Source organism: Nerophis lumbriciformis, linkage group LG28, assembly GCF_033978685.3.
Source record: "Nerophis lumbriciformis linkage group LG28, RoL_Nlum_v2.1, whole genome shotgun sequence".
Lineage (NCBI taxonomy): Eukaryota > Metazoa > Chordata > Actinopteri > Syngnathiformes > Syngnathidae > Nerophis > Nerophis lumbriciformis.
This window is the reverse complement of record NC_084575.2, coordinates 10,703,067-10,724,634: the sequence shown is the minus strand read 5'-3', so window position 1 is coordinate 10,724,634 and position 21,568 is coordinate 10,703,067. Positions and strand designations below refer to the sequence as shown.

The window sequence follows — 21,568 nt, the reverse complement described above, 5'->3', positions numbered from 1 at the left end:
CTGTCCTTAAAAGCTAGTGACGCCCCTGCGTCTGTCTGTAAAACCCTCCCCCTTCTGTTGAGTGTGGACACTTAAGACTACCGTACGTCATACTGTATATCTGACAGTTAACCATTCACTTGCAGCTTGAACTGTGAGCCTATGGCTTCACACACACACACACACACACACACACACACACACACACACACACACACACACACACACACACACACACACACACACAGCATTTTTCTTTAGTTGCTTTATTGAGTTTACAACCCCCTGGCGCTGTTTTGTACCGTTGTTGTACTGTTTCTGTACTTGTTATCATTATTATTATTATTTTTTTGCTTGTATGTAAATGTTGAATACTATAAATAAAGGTTTTAAAAAAAAACCACAAAAAAACCCCAAAACTTGCAGCTTGAACTGAAAGCTGTGAAAACTATGATGCTGTGCTCCAAATTTGGATTATTTACGGAACGTGTGTGAGCCTATGGCTTTACACATTGCTACATATTAGAGATGCGCGGATAGGCAATTTATTTCATCCGCAACCGCGTCAGAAAGTCGTCAACCATCCGCCATCCACCCGATGTAACGTTTGATCAGAACTGCACCCGCCCGCCATCCGCCCGTTGTTATATATCTAATATTAATTAAAAAAAAAAAAAAAGGGTGAAAACTACGCGAATTGCACCTTGTGCAGACAAGATTTGTCGATCGGACACGGAGGAATTAGCGATGTAAAAGACTACGTTGGGACAAAAAAACACAAGTCTAATGCCGTTGCTAGCGATACAAGTGGAAAACTTTCAACGTTTTTCGTCGCCCAAACAGATTCTTTGGATGTGATAAATGCCGAAGTTTTATTTACGGAGGCAATAATTGAGCATGGACTTCCAATCGCACTGGCTGATCACATGGGACAGTTAATAATGTAATGCAACCTTTAAAAATCATTACGCGGTGATCGCGATCCCAAAAATAAACTTTTCTTGCATGATAATGTCCAGAAAAATTTGCTTTATATTACTATAGAGTCCTTTTAACGAATGAGTTTGATGGTTTATCACAAACCTTAAATGAAATTCCATGGCCACCGTCCTGCTCTCTATATCAACCAGGGTGAGCCCCACCCCTTTCGTGAGCGCACTGCGAAAGCGGACGAGGCGGGGTGTCGGTGCGGTGTCGGTGCGGTGGGCGCGGTAGTGACCCTGGACGTGCGTCGGGCCCTTCTCGCGGATCGCCTCAGCTACGGCTCCCGGTGGGGCCCTCTCGGGGGAAGGGGCCTCGGTCCCGGACCCCGGCGAGGCGTCCCTTCTCCGCTCCGTAAAAGTGTCCATCTCTTTTCTTTTTTTTTCTTCTGTTGTGGCATATGCAGCAGGTGCCTGCTCGTTTTTCGTATGTGGGTAACAACATTTAACTATGTATATATATTTCCGAATTGGTTTAACTGCCACCCGCAAAAAAAATAAAAAAATAAAAAAAATATCTAATTAATCCGCCCGACCCGACCCGCGAGCGGATAAAATCTTATTGTTTTTAATTTCATCCGCCCGATCCGCGGATAATCCGCGGACTCCGCGGTTGTGTCCGCAAACCGCGCATCTCTACTACATATACATATTTTGCATTCTACTTTAGTTGCTTTATTGAGTTTACAACCCCCTGTTGCTGTATTGTACTGTTATTGTGCGGTTTTTGTACCTGTTTTGATTATTATTGCTTGTTTATAAATGTTGAACATTATAAACAAAGGTTTATATATAAAAAAATGAAAAAAATAGAAATCAAAATAAACTTGCAGCTTGAACAGAAAAGAAAAAAAACAGGAGTCGGATCTAAATATTCACTTGAGTGAGTCGACCTTACGAGAGGTTTGCGAGGGACACTTCACGAGTAAACGAGCAAATTAACAATTTTTTGGTCCGCCCCGGATGCCCTCACTATGTCGTTGATGCTGCTTCAGAATTTGGTACTTTCATCATATAGTTGAATAATTACCATCATGCAGTCTAATAATATCGATATAGCAAAGACAAGCCAATTGAAAGAGTTTCCCCATTCAACTCTTTCACGCAAATAATAAAACGAGCAATTTGACAAATGTTGTAATATGAATCCAGAGCAACTTTTGCATGGGGATGAAGACATTTCGAGATGTTCTTTTCCGACAGCTTAGCATTTATTACCCAGCCAAGGTTTCACCCAAAAGAGATTATACAGGCAGATGTGCAAATAAAAGAGCTTTAACTCATTGACAGCAAAAGCTTTATTTTTTTATTGAGTTCTGCTTCCTTTACATGCTAACAAGACAAGTGGTGAGACGTGATAGCTAGTGGCACAAAAAACAAAAAGGGGCAACATGAAAAGCTTCTTTTGCCGGCAGGATGTTCATTGCTGATCAGTAACAAAACGTCAGCTGTCAGTGTCGTCTGATTCATGGATTTAGACGCTTTGAGTCAGGCTAGTTCGTAGTACTTCCCTGTTTCTGGATCAAAATAGCAGTTGAGAGAAGGGTCATAGAGCAGATTTAAATACTCGTCCTCCATCTCCTCTTCATTCTCTGACTCCTCTCTTCCTGTGGTGAAGCAAGAACATCACTTAATAACACAATTTCTCAAACTGTTTTTTTAATATTAATAATGCCTTCTTTTATTTAATTCCAGAGGTAACTAGTTTTTTATACGCTCCCACAGAAACAACACAAAAATACATCTCAGTTTTTGTATACTGTCTGTTACAAACAATTCTTTGTAACCAACTAGTGCATTTGGCTGCAAAGTATTTCAAGAATCCACACTGCAAACTCAGAATCCACACGTTGGTGATTCAGTCTCTGTACTTTTTTTAATAAGTACGACAGCAAAAAAAACAAAACACCAAGGGCCCAAAGAAAATTGCGAGTAATAGCATTTGATAAGCACTGGTGGATTTAGGAAGGAACTTGGCGCAAAGTACAAAGGTATCTCTCTCCTCCCTGCTCTATAAAAGTAATGGTAAATGTTTATTTATATATTACATTCATCTATTATAAGTATTTCCCAGGTGAAACAAGCATTATTCTCTTTGCAATTGGTATTTTGTGCTTATTTTGCATGTCTGGAACAGGTGAATTGGATTTACTTTATTTCTTATGGGGAAAAATTACTTTACATTTCTTCTCCTTGTTGACTTCTAAAAACAACTGTCGTTTCCAAAATGAATGATGCAGTACGCTACAGATCCACCACACTGCTTCAAATTGCATACCAATTAGTTTTGTATGATCTCTTGGAACGGTTACGAAGAAAAACTGAGGTTTGACTTTGTGTGTGCGTATATATATATATATATATATATATATATATATATATATATATATATATATATATATATATATATATATACATAATTGCACAATTTATATATATATATATATATATATATATATATACATATATATATATACATATATATATATATACATATATATATATATATATATATATATATATATATATATATATATATATATATATATATATATATATATATATATATATATATACACATGAAGTGCTCTAAAACTTGCTGGTAGACGGCTGCGTTGACCCTGGATCTCAGGAAACAGAGTGGACCGACACCAGCAGATGACATGGCACCCCAAACCATCACCCAACCATGCAAATTTTGCATTTCCTTTGGAAATCGAGGTCCCAGAGTCTGGAGGAAGACAGGAGAGGCACAGGATCCACGTTGCCTGAAGTCTAGTGTAAAGTTTCCACCATCAGTGATGGTTTGGGGTGCCATGTCATCTGCTGGTGTCGGTCCACTCTGTTTCCTGAGATCCAGGGTCAACGCAGCCGTCTACCAGCAAGTTTTAGAGCACTTCATGCTTCCTGCTGCTGACCTGCTCTATGGAGATGGAGATTTCAAGTTCCAACAGGACTTGGCGCCTGCACACAGCGCAAAATCTACCCGTGCCTGGTTTACAGACCATGGTATTTCTGTTCTAAATTGGCCCGCCAACTCCCCTGACCTTAGCCCCATAGAAAATCTGTGGGGTATTGTGAAAAGGAAGATGCAGAATGCCAGACCCAAAAACGCAAAAGAGTTGAAGGCCACTATCAGAGCAACCTGGGCTCTCATAACACCTGAGCAGTGCCAGAAACTCATCGACTCCATGCCACGCCGCATTAACGCAGTAATTGAGGCAAAAGGAGCTCCAACCAAGTATTGAGTATTGTACATGCTCATATTTTTCATTTTCATACTTTTCAGTTGGCCAACATTTCTAAAAATCCCTTTTTTGTATTAGCCTTAAGTAATATTCTAATTTTGTGACACACGGAATTTTGGATTTTCATTTGTTGCCACTTCAAATCATCAAAATTAAATGAAATAAACATTTGAATGCATCAGTCTGTGTGCAATGAATAAATATAATGTACAAGTTACACCTTTTGAATGCAATTACTGAAATAAATCAAGTTTTTCAAAATATTCTAATTTACTGGCTTTTACCTGTGTGTGTATATATATATATATATATATATATATATATATATATATATATATACATATATATATATATATATACATATATGTATATACATATATATATATATATACATATATGTATATACATATATATATATACATATACATATATATATGTATGTATATATATATATGTATGTATATATATATATATATGTATGTATATACATATATATACATATGTATGTATGTATGTATGTATATATATGTATATATATTAGAGATGCGCGGTTTGCGGGCACAACCGCGGAGTCCGCGGATTATCCGCGGATCGGGCGGATGAAATAAAAAAAAATAGATTTTATCCGCGGGTCGGGTCGGGTCGGGTGGCTTAAATAAAAAAAAAAAGATTTTAAATAGATTCAGGCGGGTGGCAGTTAAACCAATTCGGAAATATATATACATAGTTAAATGTTGTTACCCACATACGAAAAACGAGCAGGCACCTGCTGCATATGCCACAACAGAAGAAAAAAAGAAAAAAGAGATGGACACTTTTACGGAGCGGAGAAGGGACGCCTCGCCGGGGTCCGGGACCGAGGCCCCTTCCCCCGAGAGGGCCCCACCGGGAGCCGTAGCTGAGGCGATCCGCGAGAAGGGCCCGACGCACGTCCAGGGTCACCACCGCGCGCCCTCTGCACCGACACCCCGCCTCGTCCGCCTTCGCCGCGGCCGGCGTCACGCGCAGCAGGTAAGCAGCTTACCTGCCCTCCACCCCCGTGGGCGGGGGCTCGTAACCGGGGTCACTCCGCGCGCTCCGCCCGCGCAGCTTACCTGCCCGCCACCCCTGTTGCCGGGGGCGCGTAACAGGGGTCACTCCGCGCGCAGTGCGCTCACGAAAGGGGTGGGCTCACCCTGGTTGATATAGACAGCAGCTAGGACGGTGGCCATGGAAGTTGGAACCCGCTAAGGAGTGTGTAACAACCCACCTGCCGAATCAACTAGCCCTGAAAATGGATGGCGCTGGAGCGTCGGGCCCATATACCCGGCCGTCGCCGGCAGCGAGATGCGCTTGGAGGTGCGCTCAGCGCGGCTCCCATATGATTGCGCACTGGTGTGCGTCTGGGTCGTGACAGCGTGGCACGCGAATGTCTGTGCTGCATTGGATCAGTCTCCTTTCTTTAACAGGCAAAAGCTTTATAACCTCACTAATGCCTTGCATCGTCTATATTAGATATATAACAACGGGCGGGTGCGGTTCTGATCAAATGTTAGATCGGGTGGATTGCGGATGGTTGACGACTTTCTGATGCGGTTGCGGATGAAATAATTGCCTATCCGCGCATCTCTAATATATATGTATGTATACATATATATACATACAGTATATACATATATATACATATATACATATATATATATATATGTATATATATATATATATATATGTATATATATATATATATATATATATATATATACATATATATATATATATATATACACATACACATATATACATATATATATGTTTATACATATATATACATATATACATATATATATATATATATATATATATATATATACATATATGTATATATGTATATATAAATGGGCTGTACTTGTATAGCGCTTTTCTACCTTCAAGGTACTCAAAGCGCTTTGACACTACTTCCACATTTACCCATTCACACACACATTCACACACTGATGGAGGGAGCTGCCATGCAAGGCGCTAACCAGCACCCATCAGGAGCAAGGGTGAAGTGTCTTGCTCAGGACGCAACGGACATGACGAGGTTGGTACTAGGTGGGGATTGAACCAGGGACCCTCGGGTTGCGCACGGCCACTCTTCCACTGCGCCATATATGTATATACTGTATGTATATATATGTATACATACATATATATACATATATATATACATATATATACATACATACATACACACACACATATATATATATATATATATATATATATATAGGCTTTTCATCAACAGTTTTTTGCACTCAAATCTATGAAAATATTTGGTTTATATATAATTATTACTTTCCGTAAATTAATTTACCACAATCAGACCCAAAATAAATTAACAGTGATAAAAGGGAGTTTACTGTATTATATTTTTACTATATCACCTATAGCAAAAATGTTTGTGTAAATGCTGATACCAGCACAATGCAGACGACCTGGCATCTGTAAAGCTGGAGTTTAAAGAGAGAGAGAGCAAAAGTCCAAATAAAATATATTCATTTATGCAAAGAACAGTCCTGGCCTGTTTGGGAGTAACTATTTTATCGGCTTTGGTATTAGATATATAATTAGAATGTGCAGGTGTACCTAATAAAGTGTCTGGTGAGCGTATAAACATAAGCTCCATTTTAAACGATAAGAAGACAGGTCGGCTCTCCCAGGTGGAATATAGTGAGAATCATGACCTTCACAATTTTTATTTTTTTTTCTACCTGCGCCATCAATCAAGAGCGTAGACGACGGTGACGAGCGCCTTAAGAAGCCGTAAAAAGCTGCTTCCTGTAATCCTCACCACTTGAAAGCACTGTTAAATTGACAGGCAGTTAAATGCTAAAAAGGTTATGGAATGCTCCGGGTGGAACATTTTATCTTATCAGAAGTTGGGCGACGATAATGAAAACTAATTATGAGACACATTGTGTAAAAGGTTTGTGAAAAAAGCCATGTTGTAAACTGGAAAGGTTTCATCAATTAACCTTGGCGGCGTGTCTGGGGGGCAAGTAAAGACCTCTAATGAGCCTCCTCTGTTTTGACCTACGGAGAGCTTCACTCTCCTGCTTTTTTATTCCTAATTACAGTTAACGTGTGCATTCCCAGCATGCTTTGCTGCACTATTTGGTGTTTCCATTAGCTCATTGTGTGTGTGCTCAGGAAGGTGAGGGGGGATACACAGTCTCCCTGACCTCCAAGGACGTAAAAGAAGGAGCAGAAGGAGCAACTTTAAGGTTTACTGTACCTTTGATTAGATCCTGGTGACGCCTACCTGCCTCGTTTGACCTTCTCTGCAGGCAAGGAGGCATAATGGGGGGGCTGAGCACATCCATCCACTCCCTGCGAAAAGAGCATAAAAAAACATCCGTAAAGATGTGTAGCATTAAACATGACAACATGTAACATTAAACATGGCAACATGGCTGGTGGTTGCAGGAGCTTTGTGTTCTTGTGTATTCTTGTTGTGTTTTTGATGTTTCCCTTTTGTTTCCGTGTGTTTTTTGACTACGCAACAACGGGTGGCACTTTTGTGACTTCTGTGATGCTTTTTTGTTAACTTTTGGATCTGCCTGGGGGAGCCTTTTTGGCCATGGCTATGTTTGCACCAGAGAACAACTGCTGGCTCTTTGTCACACTAGAGTCCGCGTGGAGAGACCAAAGGAAATGTGGACAAAAAGACGGGGCTGCGGAACTAGCATTGACCGTCGGGATGGCCTAGCTTCACATAGTTGAATGAGCACGTATCTGACACATCGGTCTTCCTCGACCATGTGTATATATACACATATATTATATATAGATACATATATTATATATATTATATCTAATATATATACATATATATGCGTATATATATATATATACGAATATATGTATATATCTATATACGAATATATGTATATATATATATATATATATATATATATATATATATATATATATATATATATATATATATATATATATCAGTGACGTGCGGTGAGGTTCCTGGCTGGTGAGGCAGTGACTTCATCACAGTCAGATTTACAAACATATGAACCCTAAAGACTTTCTTATTCACCATTTGATTGGCAGCAGTTAACGGGTTATGTTTAAAAGCTCATACCAGCATTCTTCCCTGCTTGGCACTCAGCATCAAGGGTTGGAATTGGGGGTTAAATCACCAAAAATGATTCCCGGGCGCAGCGCCGCTGCTGCCCACTGCTCCCCTCACATCCCAGGGGGTGATCAAGGGATGGGTCAAATGCAGAGGACAAATTTCACCACACCTCGTGTGTGTGACAATCATTGGTACGTACTTTAACTTAACTTTAACTTTACACATACAAACTGTAGCACACAAAAAAGCACATTTAATAAAAAAAAATGTTATTATGGTCTTACCTTTATATAATATATTGGGTTGGAGGCAATAACCAGGCGAGGTGACGAAGTACGTCTCTTTACTGCAGACTTCAGAACAGACTCAACACACTTGACGTCAGGTGCGCAATGCCACGTAAATCATTGGCCAACCAAAAAGTAACCACAGTACGCTATAGCCAACATTAACCAGGAGATGGCAAAAGACAAACGTAGATCACTCTATTACATTCCTCCCCTTTTACAAATGTAGAAGTTACTCAATAGAAATAAACAACCCAACCAAAATATGCAGCAGCTCAATAAGAAGCCAAAAAGTGCAAAAACAATAATGTTCGTGTTGGAGGAGTTGTGAATGAATGAAATATGAAATCCGTGCTGCAGTCTGCAGGTGTACCTAATGTTGTGGCCCTGCAGTCATTCACAACTCCTCCAACACGAACATTATTGTTTTTGCACTTTTTGGCTTCTTATGAAATAACTTTTTTAAATAGATTCAATCTTGCACGTGGAAAGTTTAAGTGTGGGCTTTAGTTGATATAACACTCCCGTCAGGGGGTGCATTCTACAGCGGGAGTGCATTCTCTACCACCAGGAGGCGGGATTACTGCGAGCCCTACACAGTGCGTCTTCGCAGCAGTTTTATGATTGCTCAGCACAAGAAATACGTTACACACATACAGTTGTTGACAAAATACACCGTACATTATATACCTCAGCTAACTAAACTATGGAAATGTATAATATAGTTCATATAGCAATCCATGGTGAGGCACAACTGAGTGACGTGCCTCAACTGGCTGCTGTTCACCGCACCGTCTCTTCTCAGTATTTGAACGGCAAATGTGAAAATTCAGCGATTTTGAATACAAATAATCTAAAACTGGTGAAATTAAATGGAAAATAACTTTATAGTATAATCACTGGATACATTTAACAATTTAATTATTTTTTTTTCTTTTCACATTTTTTTTCTTTCCATGATGGCAGGTGAGGCCCCGCCTCACCTGCCTCTAGTGACTGCACGTCACTGATATATATATATATATATATATATATATATATATATATATATATATATATATATATATATATATATATATATATATAGACACCTGGAATTTACATGAAAAAAAGAATGTGGGATTTACAATATTAACTATGAACGATAAAACACTGAATATTAACAACATAAGAACGTTGCTCTTTTTACTTCTCACACCACCTCCTCGATTGACATCTTTTATAATCAAGCAAAACGTAACAAAAATGCAACAAAGGGAAAAGGGTTAAAAAAACACCTACAATCTGACTTTTTTAAAATTTGCTTCCGCGTCTGTCCCTGACATTTCAGGCTGGCCGCTCTGGAAACACTCTGTGGAAACACTCCGTGGAAACAAACCCCGCCCACAATGCTTGGTGCCCCGTCTGAGCTGCTGGGACGTAGATTACCGTACTACCTTGTATATCACTCAAAAGCACAGATTCGAACCATTGAAATACTTTCTATAAATCAAGACTTACAGTAATTTGAAAAAAGCACTGCACATCACAATGGCAGCTACAGTTTAAATGTTAAAGGTTTAAAGAAATTATTTGGAAAAGTCTTGCGAGCTGGATTGAAAATCTTAACGGGCTGTATGGGGCCCGCGGGCTGTAATTTTCCCAGGTCTGATTCTTGCTCATCCGCACAGACCAGACATTAGCCAGGTGGTAGTGGGCAGCCTACCAGCAGACGATTGCTTGGAGCACTGCAGTGGTCACCGTGGTGTATGTGGTTAATTGAATTTTGTTTTTGTTTTGTTGTTTGTCTATGCTTGGTGCAATCATGTGTGTGCAATGCAGTGGCAGCTGGTTGCATTAGCTTTGTGCTCTTTTAATGTACAAACCCTGTTTCCATATGAGTGGGGAAATTGTCCATCCATCCATCCATTTTCTACCGCTTATTCCCATCATTTTTTTTTTTTGCAAATAGTCATTAACTTTAGAATTTGATGCCAGCAACACGTGACAAAGAAGTTGGGAAAGGTGGCAATAAATACTGATAAAGTTGAGGAATGCTCATCAAACACTTATTTGGAACCTCCCACAGGTGTGCAGGCTAATTAGGAACAGGTGGGTGCCATGATTGGGTATAAAAACAGCTTCCCAAAAAATGCTCAGTCTTTCGCAAGAAAGGATGGGGCAAGGTACACCCCTTTGTCCACAACTGCAAGAGCAAATAGTCAAACAGTTTAAGAACAATGTTTCTCAAAGTGCAATTGCAAGAAATTTAGGGATTTCAACATCTACGGTCCATAATATCATCAAAAGGTTCAGAGAATCTGGAGAAATCACTCCATGGAAGCGGCATGGCCGGAAACCAACATTGAAAGACCGTGACCTTCGATCCCTCAGACGGCACTGTATCAAAAACCAACATCAATCTCTAAAGGATATCACCACATGGATTCAGGAACACTTCAGAAAACTACGGTCACTAAATACAGTTGGTCGCTACATCTGTAAGTGCAAGTTAAAGCTCTACTATGCAAAGCGAAAGCCATTTATCAACAACATCCAGAAACGGTGCCGGCTTCTCTGGGCCCGAGATCATCTAAGATGGACTCATGCAAAGTGGAAAAGTGTTCTGTGGTCTGACGAGTCCACATTTCAAATTGGTTTTGGAAATATTCGACATCGTGTCATTCGGACCAAAGGGGAAGTGAACCATCCAGACTGTTATCGACACAAAGTTCAAAAGCCAGCATCTGTGATGGTGCATCAGTGCCCAAGGCATGGGTAACTTACACATCTGTGAAGGCACCATTAATGCTGAAAGGTACATACAGGTTTTGGAACATCATACGCTGCCATCTAAGCGCCGTCTTTTTCATGGACGCCCCTGCTTATTTCAGCAAGACAATGCCAAGCCACATTCAGCACGTGTTACAACAGCGCGGCTTCGTAAAAAAAGAGTGCGGGTACTTTCCTGGACCTGTCTCCCATCGAAAATGTGTGGCGCATTATGAAGCTTAAAATACGACAGCAGAGACCCCGGACTGTTGAACGACTGAAGCTCTACATAAAACAAGAATGGGAAAGAATTCCACTTTCAAAGCTTCAACAATTAGTTTCCTCAGTTCCCAATCGTTTGAGTGTTGTTAAAACAAAAGGTGATGTTACACAGTGGTGAACATGCCCTTTCCCAACTACTTTGGCACGTGTTGCAGCCATGAAATTCTAAGTTAATGATTATTTGCAAAAAAAATAGTTTATGAGTTTGAACATCAAATATCGGTTCAAAAGGATTTGCAAATCATTGCATTCCGTTTATATTTACATCCAACACAATTTCCCAACTCATATGGAAACGGGGTTTGTATTTTGTGTCTTTTGTTTTCACTTTATTTTTGTGGACTTTTTTTATCTGCACTGCAACCACATAATTTCCCTGTTGTGGGATAAACAAAGTCTATCCTATCCTAACACATGACAGCGTGTAGCATTATACATGACAACGTGTTGCATTACACATGTTAACTATGAAAGCCCCATCATCATCATCTGCTGTTCTTGGGCCCCCTAATACACGCTTCGCTTCGCCGTGTCCCCCCAACTATCATTCATCCCAATGTTGTGACCCAGATAGCATAGCTCAACCTTGGCCGTCTTCTGCGACTTCTCTCTCTCTGCGTATTCTCCCAGGTTTCAATTATACATAAGTCACTGCGCAGTGTTTTAACACAACGCGTCTCCTGAGGAAATGTGACTTGGCAGCACGGCAGAGATTAATCTTTTGAAACATAATTCACATCAGTTGCATAATCAGCCATTTACATCTTTTGCCTGTGGACAAAGCATCTCATAAAAGCACATCATAGCATCTTTAATGAGGAAAGCATAACCTCTGTGTTTTAATATTCATCTGGCTGCGGGCGAATCAAACACATCAGCCAAAACAACAGTGCCACTCATTTTCATATACTCCTCATATTCATATTCAAGTACAACAACAGACTGACTCCACTTATTTCATGAGCGCTGCAGCAGAAACTTTGATTTACAAAGATAGCAGTGTTTGGATTGATTTTTCTTCAACAATGTTGATGTTTGTGTTTCTCTCAGTATAATGCCAACTACAGGTACATTAATAATCATACAGTAAGTAATACTTCGCTTTTTGTATGATTGGGTACAAACAAAACTTTGACCCAACCGTCTCGGTCATTGTACGACCAAACATTCATCGTAACAAAATAGTCTGTTTGTATCGCGATGATACACATCATTGATGAAACGACATAAACAAGCATATATTGGGCACTTTGACTAAAAACATGCAAATATTGTGTACTTTCTGACCATAAAGTGCACAATCTACTGAGCTCCCTGGTTATTATGTTGGGAAGACTGACACTAAATCTGAGGATGTATGATGGGAATGTTTTACAATCACTTCATCTACATATGAAACATGTTTTTTTCATTTGTTTTAAAGAGATAATTTTCAAACAAATAAAGCCAAAAATTAGATTTGGTGCATGTAGTAGAGATGCGCGGTTTGCGGACACAACCGCGGAGTCCGCGGATTATCCGCGGATCGGGCGGATGAAATTTAAAAAAAAAAGATTTTATCCGCTCGCGGGTCGGGTCGGGCGGATTAATTAGATTTTTTTTTTTGTTTGTTTGTTTTTTTTTTTGCGGGTGGCAGTTAAACCAATTCGGAAATATATATACATAGTTAAATGTTGTTACCCACATACGAAAAACGAGCAGGCACCTGCAGCATATGCCACAACAGAAGAAAAAAAAAGAAAAGAGATGGACACTTTTACGGAGCGGAGAAGGGACGCCTCGCCGGGGTCCGGGACCGAGGCCCCTTCCCCCGAGAGGGCCCCACCGGGAGCCGTAGCTGAGGCGATCCGCGAGAAGGGCCCGACGCAAGTCCAGGGTCACTACCGCGCCCACCGCACCGACACCCCGCCTCGTCCGCTTTCGCCGCGGCCGGGGTCACGCGCAGCAGGTAAGCAGCTTACCTGCCCGCCACCCCCGTGGCCGGGGGCTCGTAACATGGGTCACTCCGCGCGCTCCGCCCGCGCAGCTTACCTGCTTGCCACCCCTGTTCCCGGGGGCGCGTAACAGGGGTCACTCCGCGCGCAGTGCGCTCACGAAAGGGGTGGGGCTCACCCTGGTTGATATAGAGAGCAGGACGGTGGCCATGGAATTTCATTTAAGGTTTGTGATAAACCATCAAACTCATTCGTTAAAAGGACTCTATAGTAATATAAAGCAAATTTTTCTGGACATTATCATGCAAGAAAAGTTTATTTTTGGGATCGCGATCACCGCGTAATGATTTTTAAAGGTTGCATTACATTATTAACTGTCCCATGTGATCAGCCAGTGCGATTGGAAGTCCATGCTCAATTATTGCCTCCGTAAATAAAACTTCGGCATTTATCACATCCAAAGAATCTGTTTGGGCGACGAAAAACGTTGAAAGTTTTCCACTTGTATCGCTAGCAACGGCATTAGACTTGTGTTTTTTTGTCCCAACGTGGTCTTTTACATGGCTAATTCCTCCGTGTCCGATCGAAAAATCTTGTCTGCACAAGCTGCAATTCGCGTAGTTTTCACCCTTTTTTTTTTTTTTAATTAATATTAGATATATAACAACGGGCGGATGGCGGGCGGGTGCAGTTCTGATCAAACGTTACATCGAGTGGATGGCGGATGGTTGACGACTTTCTGACACGGTTGCGGATGAAATAAATTGCCTATCCGCGCATCTCTAGCATGTAGACATACTGAATGTGCTTATTTGTGACACTAGTTTTAGGGTGAAGTAGGGGCACTACAGGAGTTTGCGATAAAAAATAAATAATATTCAAGACCAAAATCTTGTTTAGGGCCAAAAAAAGGTGTTGTTAAATTAGTTGCTAAAAAGTGTGTGAAGTGCTCTCTTTCCTGAGATACAGTAGCTGTTGATTGGATCCGATTGTACACATGTACCCAATGAAGTGTCCAATAAAGCTCATGTGTTAAATGTTGCTCTAATACTACCAGTAGTTAGTAGGTAGTAGTAGTAGGTAGTACTAGTAGTAGAAGGTAGTGGTAGCTAGTATGTAGTAATAATAGATAGTAGTGGTAATAGGAGTAGTAGGTACAGGTTTAGAATATTGAAAGGTTCTAATATAGCAGCAATTAGATGAAGGTGAAACTAATATTTGACATGCAACTCAAGATATTTCAAGACTTCTTTTGATATAATTTTGATGATTTTTCCGCCCGATTGTAGCTGAGATAGGCTCCAGCGCCCCCCGCCACCCCAAAAGGGAATAAGCGGTAGAAAATGGATGGATGGATAAATTATAGCTTATGAAAACCTCGAATTGAAAATCTCAGAAATTTGGGGTTTTTCATAAACTTTATCTATTTATTTATTCGAACAATATAAAAGGTGACATTGTTAAAATACATAGAGACAAGAAACACGTAATAAGAATTAAGAAATAAGAGCAGGTGAGAAAAGAAACCCCCAAAAGGGCTTATGCAAGGTTCTCACCTAAAGAAGTAAATTAACAAACAAAATTGAACATAGTATATATAAAAAAAGACAACACCAAGTAGTCTACTTTGTGTGGACGGAGTCTAAGTGTGTGTGTGTGTTTGTGTGTGTGCGTGTGTGTGCGTGTGAGGAAGTATAGGGCTACATTATAAGGTCGGAACAAATGGAGAATGTTGATTCATCAGGCTGGCCCTTAATCTATGTTTAAAGTTACTGAGTGAAGATGAGGAGTTTGCAATACATAGGTGAGTATTCCAGAGTAAAGAACCTCTGTGTTTAATGGAAAACTAGCTAAGACTGATACGGCCAAAGATAGGACAGAGATTATCAGTTTGTCTGGTATTATGATCATGAACTTGCGAATTGGTCTTAAAATAATCTTTGAAAGGTGTAGGAAGCGTATTAGGGCGGAAAGTACATTTATAGATAAAAGAGGACTGAACTGTGTTGATATCATAAATAGATAGTACATTTTGTGTCCTAAACGGAGGAGCAGATGGAGCCAAATAGTTAGATAGTTAACCCCCAATTCCAACCCTTGATACTGAGTGCCAAGCAGGGTCCCATTTTTATAGTCTTTGTTATGACTCGGCCGGGGTTTGAACTCATGACCTACCAATCTCAGGGCGGACACTCTAATCACAAGGCCACTGAGCAGGAAGCGGAAAGTGTTGCGCCGTAGCCAGAGAAGGAGAACAAAATGTTGATTAGGTGGCAGATATATTGTCGCGTCCCAGAAGAGTTGGTGCTGCAGGGAATTCTGGGAATTTGTTCTGTTGTGTTGCAGTGCAAATATTCTCCCCAAATGTGTTTGTCATTGTTGTTTATTATGGTTTCACTATATGGCACATTTTTATGACAGTGTTGGCGTTATTCATACGGCCACCCTTAGTGTGACACGTGTTGACTAAGTATGGCCTTCATTCACATGTGCGTCCAAATTAACCGGATCATTATAAATGGCAATGATCGGACAGAGTGAAATCTTTTCTTGACATCTTCAACTAACGACCATTATAAACCCATCAAACGCTACAATATATTTGCAAGGCCATTTTCAAGGAGGGTAATTAAAGAGAATCTACATCTTGTGAAACAATGCCGGCCAATACCGGAGGCTATCTCAGCTGTCTTGGCGATCAAATGGGGAAATGCTCGCCATTTCCCCTCGAATCAGCCGACGACAAAGAGATTGGCTAGCTCAGCTGTCCTGGCCATAACATGGGGAAATACTTGCCATTTCCCCTCAAATCAGCTGACAACGAAGGGTACCATTGGCTTATACGGACGGTGTCGAATAGTGAGTTAAAAGAATTTATTTTTTCACTTTTAATATGTTTTTTTTGCAATCTAAATCTTGACAGTACCACATAAGATATGCTGTAATTGCTGATGCGTTTTAATTGATTTTTAAATGCGCCAGACAATAACCCGTTTGGTATACTATTGAGGTGTTTCAATGCCAGGTGGCCGTTAATGTGTTTCTGTATAGTATTTCTCCAGCAATGGTCATGTGGTGACATAAATTACGGTATTTTGAGAGGTAATCATTAAAGTCGGATATCACTGAAGGCCTAGGTGGGAAACGCACGGCCCGTCACTGAAGTTGGATCTTTTTACATTTAGCCTATTAACAAGAAACCATTCAGATAGCCCGGCTATACCAGAATTAGCTTCCCTAATGAGGTTTTCAAATTTCTTGTGAGTTAGGATCAAATTTGTATAATCAGCAAATAGAATCGGTGTAAAGGATGAATATACAGCCGCCAGGTCATTGATGTAAATGAGAAATAAGCATAGACCCCTGAGGAACTCCACATGACATCTTAAGTTTGGATGAAGAACAACCATTGACATACACATATTGCTCACGGTTATAAACATAACTAGACAGCCATTTAAAAGTAATATTTTGAAAACTGTAGATATGTAATTTATCAAGTAAAATAGTATAATCAACAGTATCAAAAGCTTTAGAAAGATCAAAGAATATGCCTAGGGCAAATTCCTTCTTATTAAGGGCAGTACATACAGTATATTCTCAACCAACAGAACAAGAGCCGTATCGGTGGAGTGATTTTTCCTAAATCCATACTGGTGTTCATAGAGGATATTGTGTTCATTCAAGCGGTGCATCATTCTTTTATAAACCAGTTTTTCCAATATTTTAGAGAAGCATGGTAACACTGATATTGGCCGATAATTATTAAAAAGTCTTGGATCTCCGGATTTAATTTGGCTATTTTTAAATCTGATGGAACCTCCCCAGGTTGCAGGGATAGGTTAAATGTGTGTGTAAGGGGTTTAATAATATAGGAGGAAACTGACATAATCAATGAAGCACCTATATAATCATAACCAGCTGCTGATATCTTCAAGATATAAATTAATTCCAATACCCTTGTTTCATTAGTATCTTCAAACTGTAAGAGAGTAGGTACATTTCCCTTAATGTAATCTAGATGATTGCTATTGGGTTTCCCCTTATCCTTTCACAGTGCTAAACCCAGATTTGCAAATAAATGGTTCAATTAATTTACTATAACAACAGGGTCTTTATACATGTTTTCACTATCCTTGAAATGAGATGGTAGAAGTGCATTCGATTTTCTTTTGTTGAGAAGTTAATTGACAACTTTCCAAGTGCATTTAGTCAGATGAGATTTATTGGAAAAGTACTTTTTCTTAGTTATCCTTAGCAAATTATTACATTTATTTTGATATTTTTTATAAATCGCAGAAGAAGTTTAATAATGCTCTACGTTGTTTCACTTGACATATCTCTTGTTGGAGCCGTGAATAATGCCAATCCACCTGGTGCAACAGCTTTCCAAGGTGTTAACACTCCTTTTTAACATCAGACTAATGAACAGATTTAATCTGATGCAGGTGTTAGCTTTGGAAATGAACATTTCAGGATAATTCCATGTTTTCCTCAGAATTGAGTGACTCCATACTTTTTTCACTTTTATTGACCTAAAAATGAAACTGTTACTGACTACCACAATTTATATTCTCAACTTAATTTAGTCTTTGCCAGAAAGTTGCCTTTTGAAATGATTATAGTTTTCTGTCATGTCTTTTAGCTGCTTTTCTCTACAAAATGTAACAACAGAACTAACATCCTCCAAGTCTGGTGATTCTATCATTTTGCCCAGGGTAGGTAGTAGGTAGTACTATTAATTAGAGGGTAGTTATAGTACAGAAATATTTTGAATTGGGTTCCACATTGGGAGAAAAAAAAAAGTATACGGGGGCCGGTGTGTATGGATGCATGTATGTAAGTATGGTATACATACATACATACATACATACATACATACATACATACATACATACATACATATATATATATACATACATATGTGTGTACATATGTATGTATACACATATGTATGTATATATATATATATATATATATATATATATATATATATATATATATATATATATATATATACATATATACATATATATATACATACATATGTGTGTACATATGTATGTATACACATATGTATATATATATACACATATGTATATATATATATATATATATATATATATATATATATATATATATATATATATATATATATAATCAAAATAATAGGCATACGAGGCACCATGCTAATAGGTAGCATTCAACATTCAGACATTACTGTGTTTTTGTATTAGTACTCCTGAAAAAAAAGACCCAAGCACGTATATGACCCATTTTTTCCCAGGTCTATTCTAGTAAGTACAAGTAGTAGGTAGTACTATATGAGCGGTATAGCTCGGTTGGTAGAGCAGCCGTGCCAGCAACTTGAGGGTTGCAGGTTCGATCCCCGCTTCTGCCATCCTAGTCACTGCCGTTGTGTCCTTGGGCAAGACACTTTGCCCACCTGCTCCCAGTGCCACCCACACTGGTTTAAATGTAACTTAGATATTGGGTTTCACTATGTAAAGCGCTTTGAGTCACTTGAGAAAAAGCGCTATCCATCCATCCATCCATCTTCTTCCGCTTATCCGAGGTCGGGTCGCGGGGGCAGCAGCTTAAGCAGGGAAGCCCAGACTTCCCTCTCCCCAGCCACTTCGTCCAGCTCCTCCCGGGGGATCCCGAGGCGTTCCCAGGCCAGCCGGGAGAGAGAGTCTTCCCAGCGTGTCCTGGGTCTTCCCCGTGGCCTCCTACCGGTCGGACGTGCCCGAAACACCTTCCTAGGGAGGCGTTCGGGTGGCATCCTGACCAGATGCCCGAACCACCTCATCTGGCTCCTCTCGATGTGGAGGAGCAGCGGCTTTACTTTGAGCTCCCCCCGAATGACAGAGCTTCTCACCCTATCTCTAAGGGAGAGCCCCGCCACTCGGCGGAGGAAACTCATTTCGGCCGCTTGTACCCGTGATCTTGTCCTTTCGGTCATGACCCAAAGCTCATGACCATAGGTGAGGATGGGAACGTAGATCGACCGGTAAATTGAGAGCCTTGCCTTCCGGCTCAGCTCCTTCTTCACCACAACGGATCGATACAGCGTCCGCATTACTGAAGACGCCGCACCGATCCGCCTGTCGATCTCACGATCCACTCTTCCCTCACACGTGAACAAGACTCCGAGGTACTTGAACTCCTCCACTTGGGGCAAGATCTCCTCCCCAACCCGGAGATGGCACTCCACCCTTTTCCGGGCGAGAACCATGGACTTGGACTTGGAGGTGCTGATTCTCATCCCAGTCGCTTCACACTCAGCTGCGAACCGATCCAGTGAGAGCTGAAGATCCTGGCCAGATGAAGCCATCAGGACCACATCATCTGCAAAAAGCAGAGACCTAATCCTGCAGCCACCAAACCAGATCCCCTCAACGCCTTGACTGCGCCTAGAAATTCTGTCCATAAAAGTTATGAACAGAATCGGTGACAAAGGGCAGCCTTGGCGGAGTCCAACCCTCACTGGAAACGTGTCCGACTTACTACCGGCAATGCGGACCAGGCTCTGGCACTGATCATACAGGGAGCGGACTGCCACAATCAGACAGTCCGATACCCCGTACTCTCTGAGCACTCCCCACAAGACTTCCCGAGGGACACGGTCGAATGCCTTCTTCAAGTCCACAAAACACATGTAGACTGGTTGGGCAAACTCCCATGCACCCTCAAGGACCCTGCGGAGAGTATAGAGCTGGTCCACAGTTCCACGACCAGGACGAAAACCACACTGTTCCTCCTGAATTCGAGGTTCGACTATCCGGCGTAGCCTCCTCTCCAGTACACCTGAATAGACCTTACCGGGAAGGCTGAGGAGTGTGATCCCACGATAGTTGGAACACACCCTCCGGTTCCCCTTCTTAAAGAGAGGAACCACCACCCCGGTCTGCCAATCCAGTGGGAACGTAGATCGACCGGTAAATCGAGAGCTTTGCCTTCCGGCTCAGCTCCTTCTTCACCACAACGGATCGATACAGCGTCCGCATTACTGAAGATGCCGCACCGATCCGCCTGTCGATCTCACGATCCACTCTTCCCCCACTCGTGAACAAGACTCCGAGGTACTTGAACTCCTCCACTTGGGGCAAGATCTCCTCCCCAACCCGGAGATGGCACTCCACCCTTTTCCGGGAGAAAAAGCGCTATATAAATATAATTCACTTCACTTCACTTCACTACTAATAGGTGTCTATCCAACTTAGTGCTGTCACTGAAATGTGAAAATTGGACCTCAAGTTGCCTAGTTGGACTTGGCAGTGATTGTTAACATTGAGCTATTCCAAATATTTCCAAGTGAAACACGATCAAGGTCTTGATGTTTATCACCCTCACAACTACTTTCAAGATGGAATGAAAGAACATAGTTTCAAAATGTTTACAGAAGAAACTTGGCAACAGAAAAGCTTGACTTCCAACTCTGATCCATAGAAGAGAAGACCAAAATGGAAGTAATCTTTGTCGGCATTGAACGTCGAAAATAAGAGGAATGAGAGCATCAATGGAATAATTTTCTCAATATGTAAATCAAAGCTGCTTCAAAGTAAAAGTGAAACAACAAGCTGGAGACTGGAAGGTGTTGTCAATCGCTTGTCTTTAAGCTGTACTGAAGACAGCAATATATATTTATTTATATATGCACCTTATTGCTTTTTTTATCCTGCACTACCATGAGCTTATGTAACGAAATTTCGTTCTTATCTGTGCTGTAAAATTCAAATTTGAATGGCAATAAAAAGGAAGTCGAAGTCTAAGTCGAAGTCTAAGTCTAAATAAGCAAAGGAACATACTGCAAACATGATGTAAACATGGGAGGCACACATGCTTATTCATTGCGCCGCTTTTCATCAATAAATCAAAGTATTCCCGTGCAGGAATTTGTCTGTGATGCAATCCCTTTGTCTTTCTTTGTAACATGCTTTTGTGCAAAGAGATAAGCTGTGACCACATTGATGCTTCTCTGGAATTCTCCATCCAT

At 40.6% G+C, this 21,568-nt stretch overlaps 1 protein-coding gene across 6 annotated transcripts in view; it reads right to left on the bottom strand.

Annotated features, from left to right (window-relative positions):
• Positions 1-2,239: 2,239 nt before the first annotated feature.
• cfap20dc (CFAP20 domain containing) overlaps positions 2,240-21,568 on the bottom strand; it is a 62,004-nt gene continuing 42,675 nt past the window's right edge. For 5 of the 6 annotated variants that reach the window (XM_061923580.1, XM_061923579.1, XM_061923575.1 and 2 more), the window contains 2 exons: positions 7,464-7,558; positions 2,240-2,566 (listed from right to left, as the gene is read on the bottom strand). In XM_061923580.1, coding sequence (XP_061779564.1) covers positions 2,448-2,566; positions 7,464-7,558 — 214 coding nt within the window. In that variant the 3' untranslated portion in view covers positions 2,240-2,447. The remainder of the gene's footprint in view (positions 2,567-7,463; positions 7,559-21,568) is intronic. The other variant, XM_061923578.2, reaches the window with a different exon arrangement.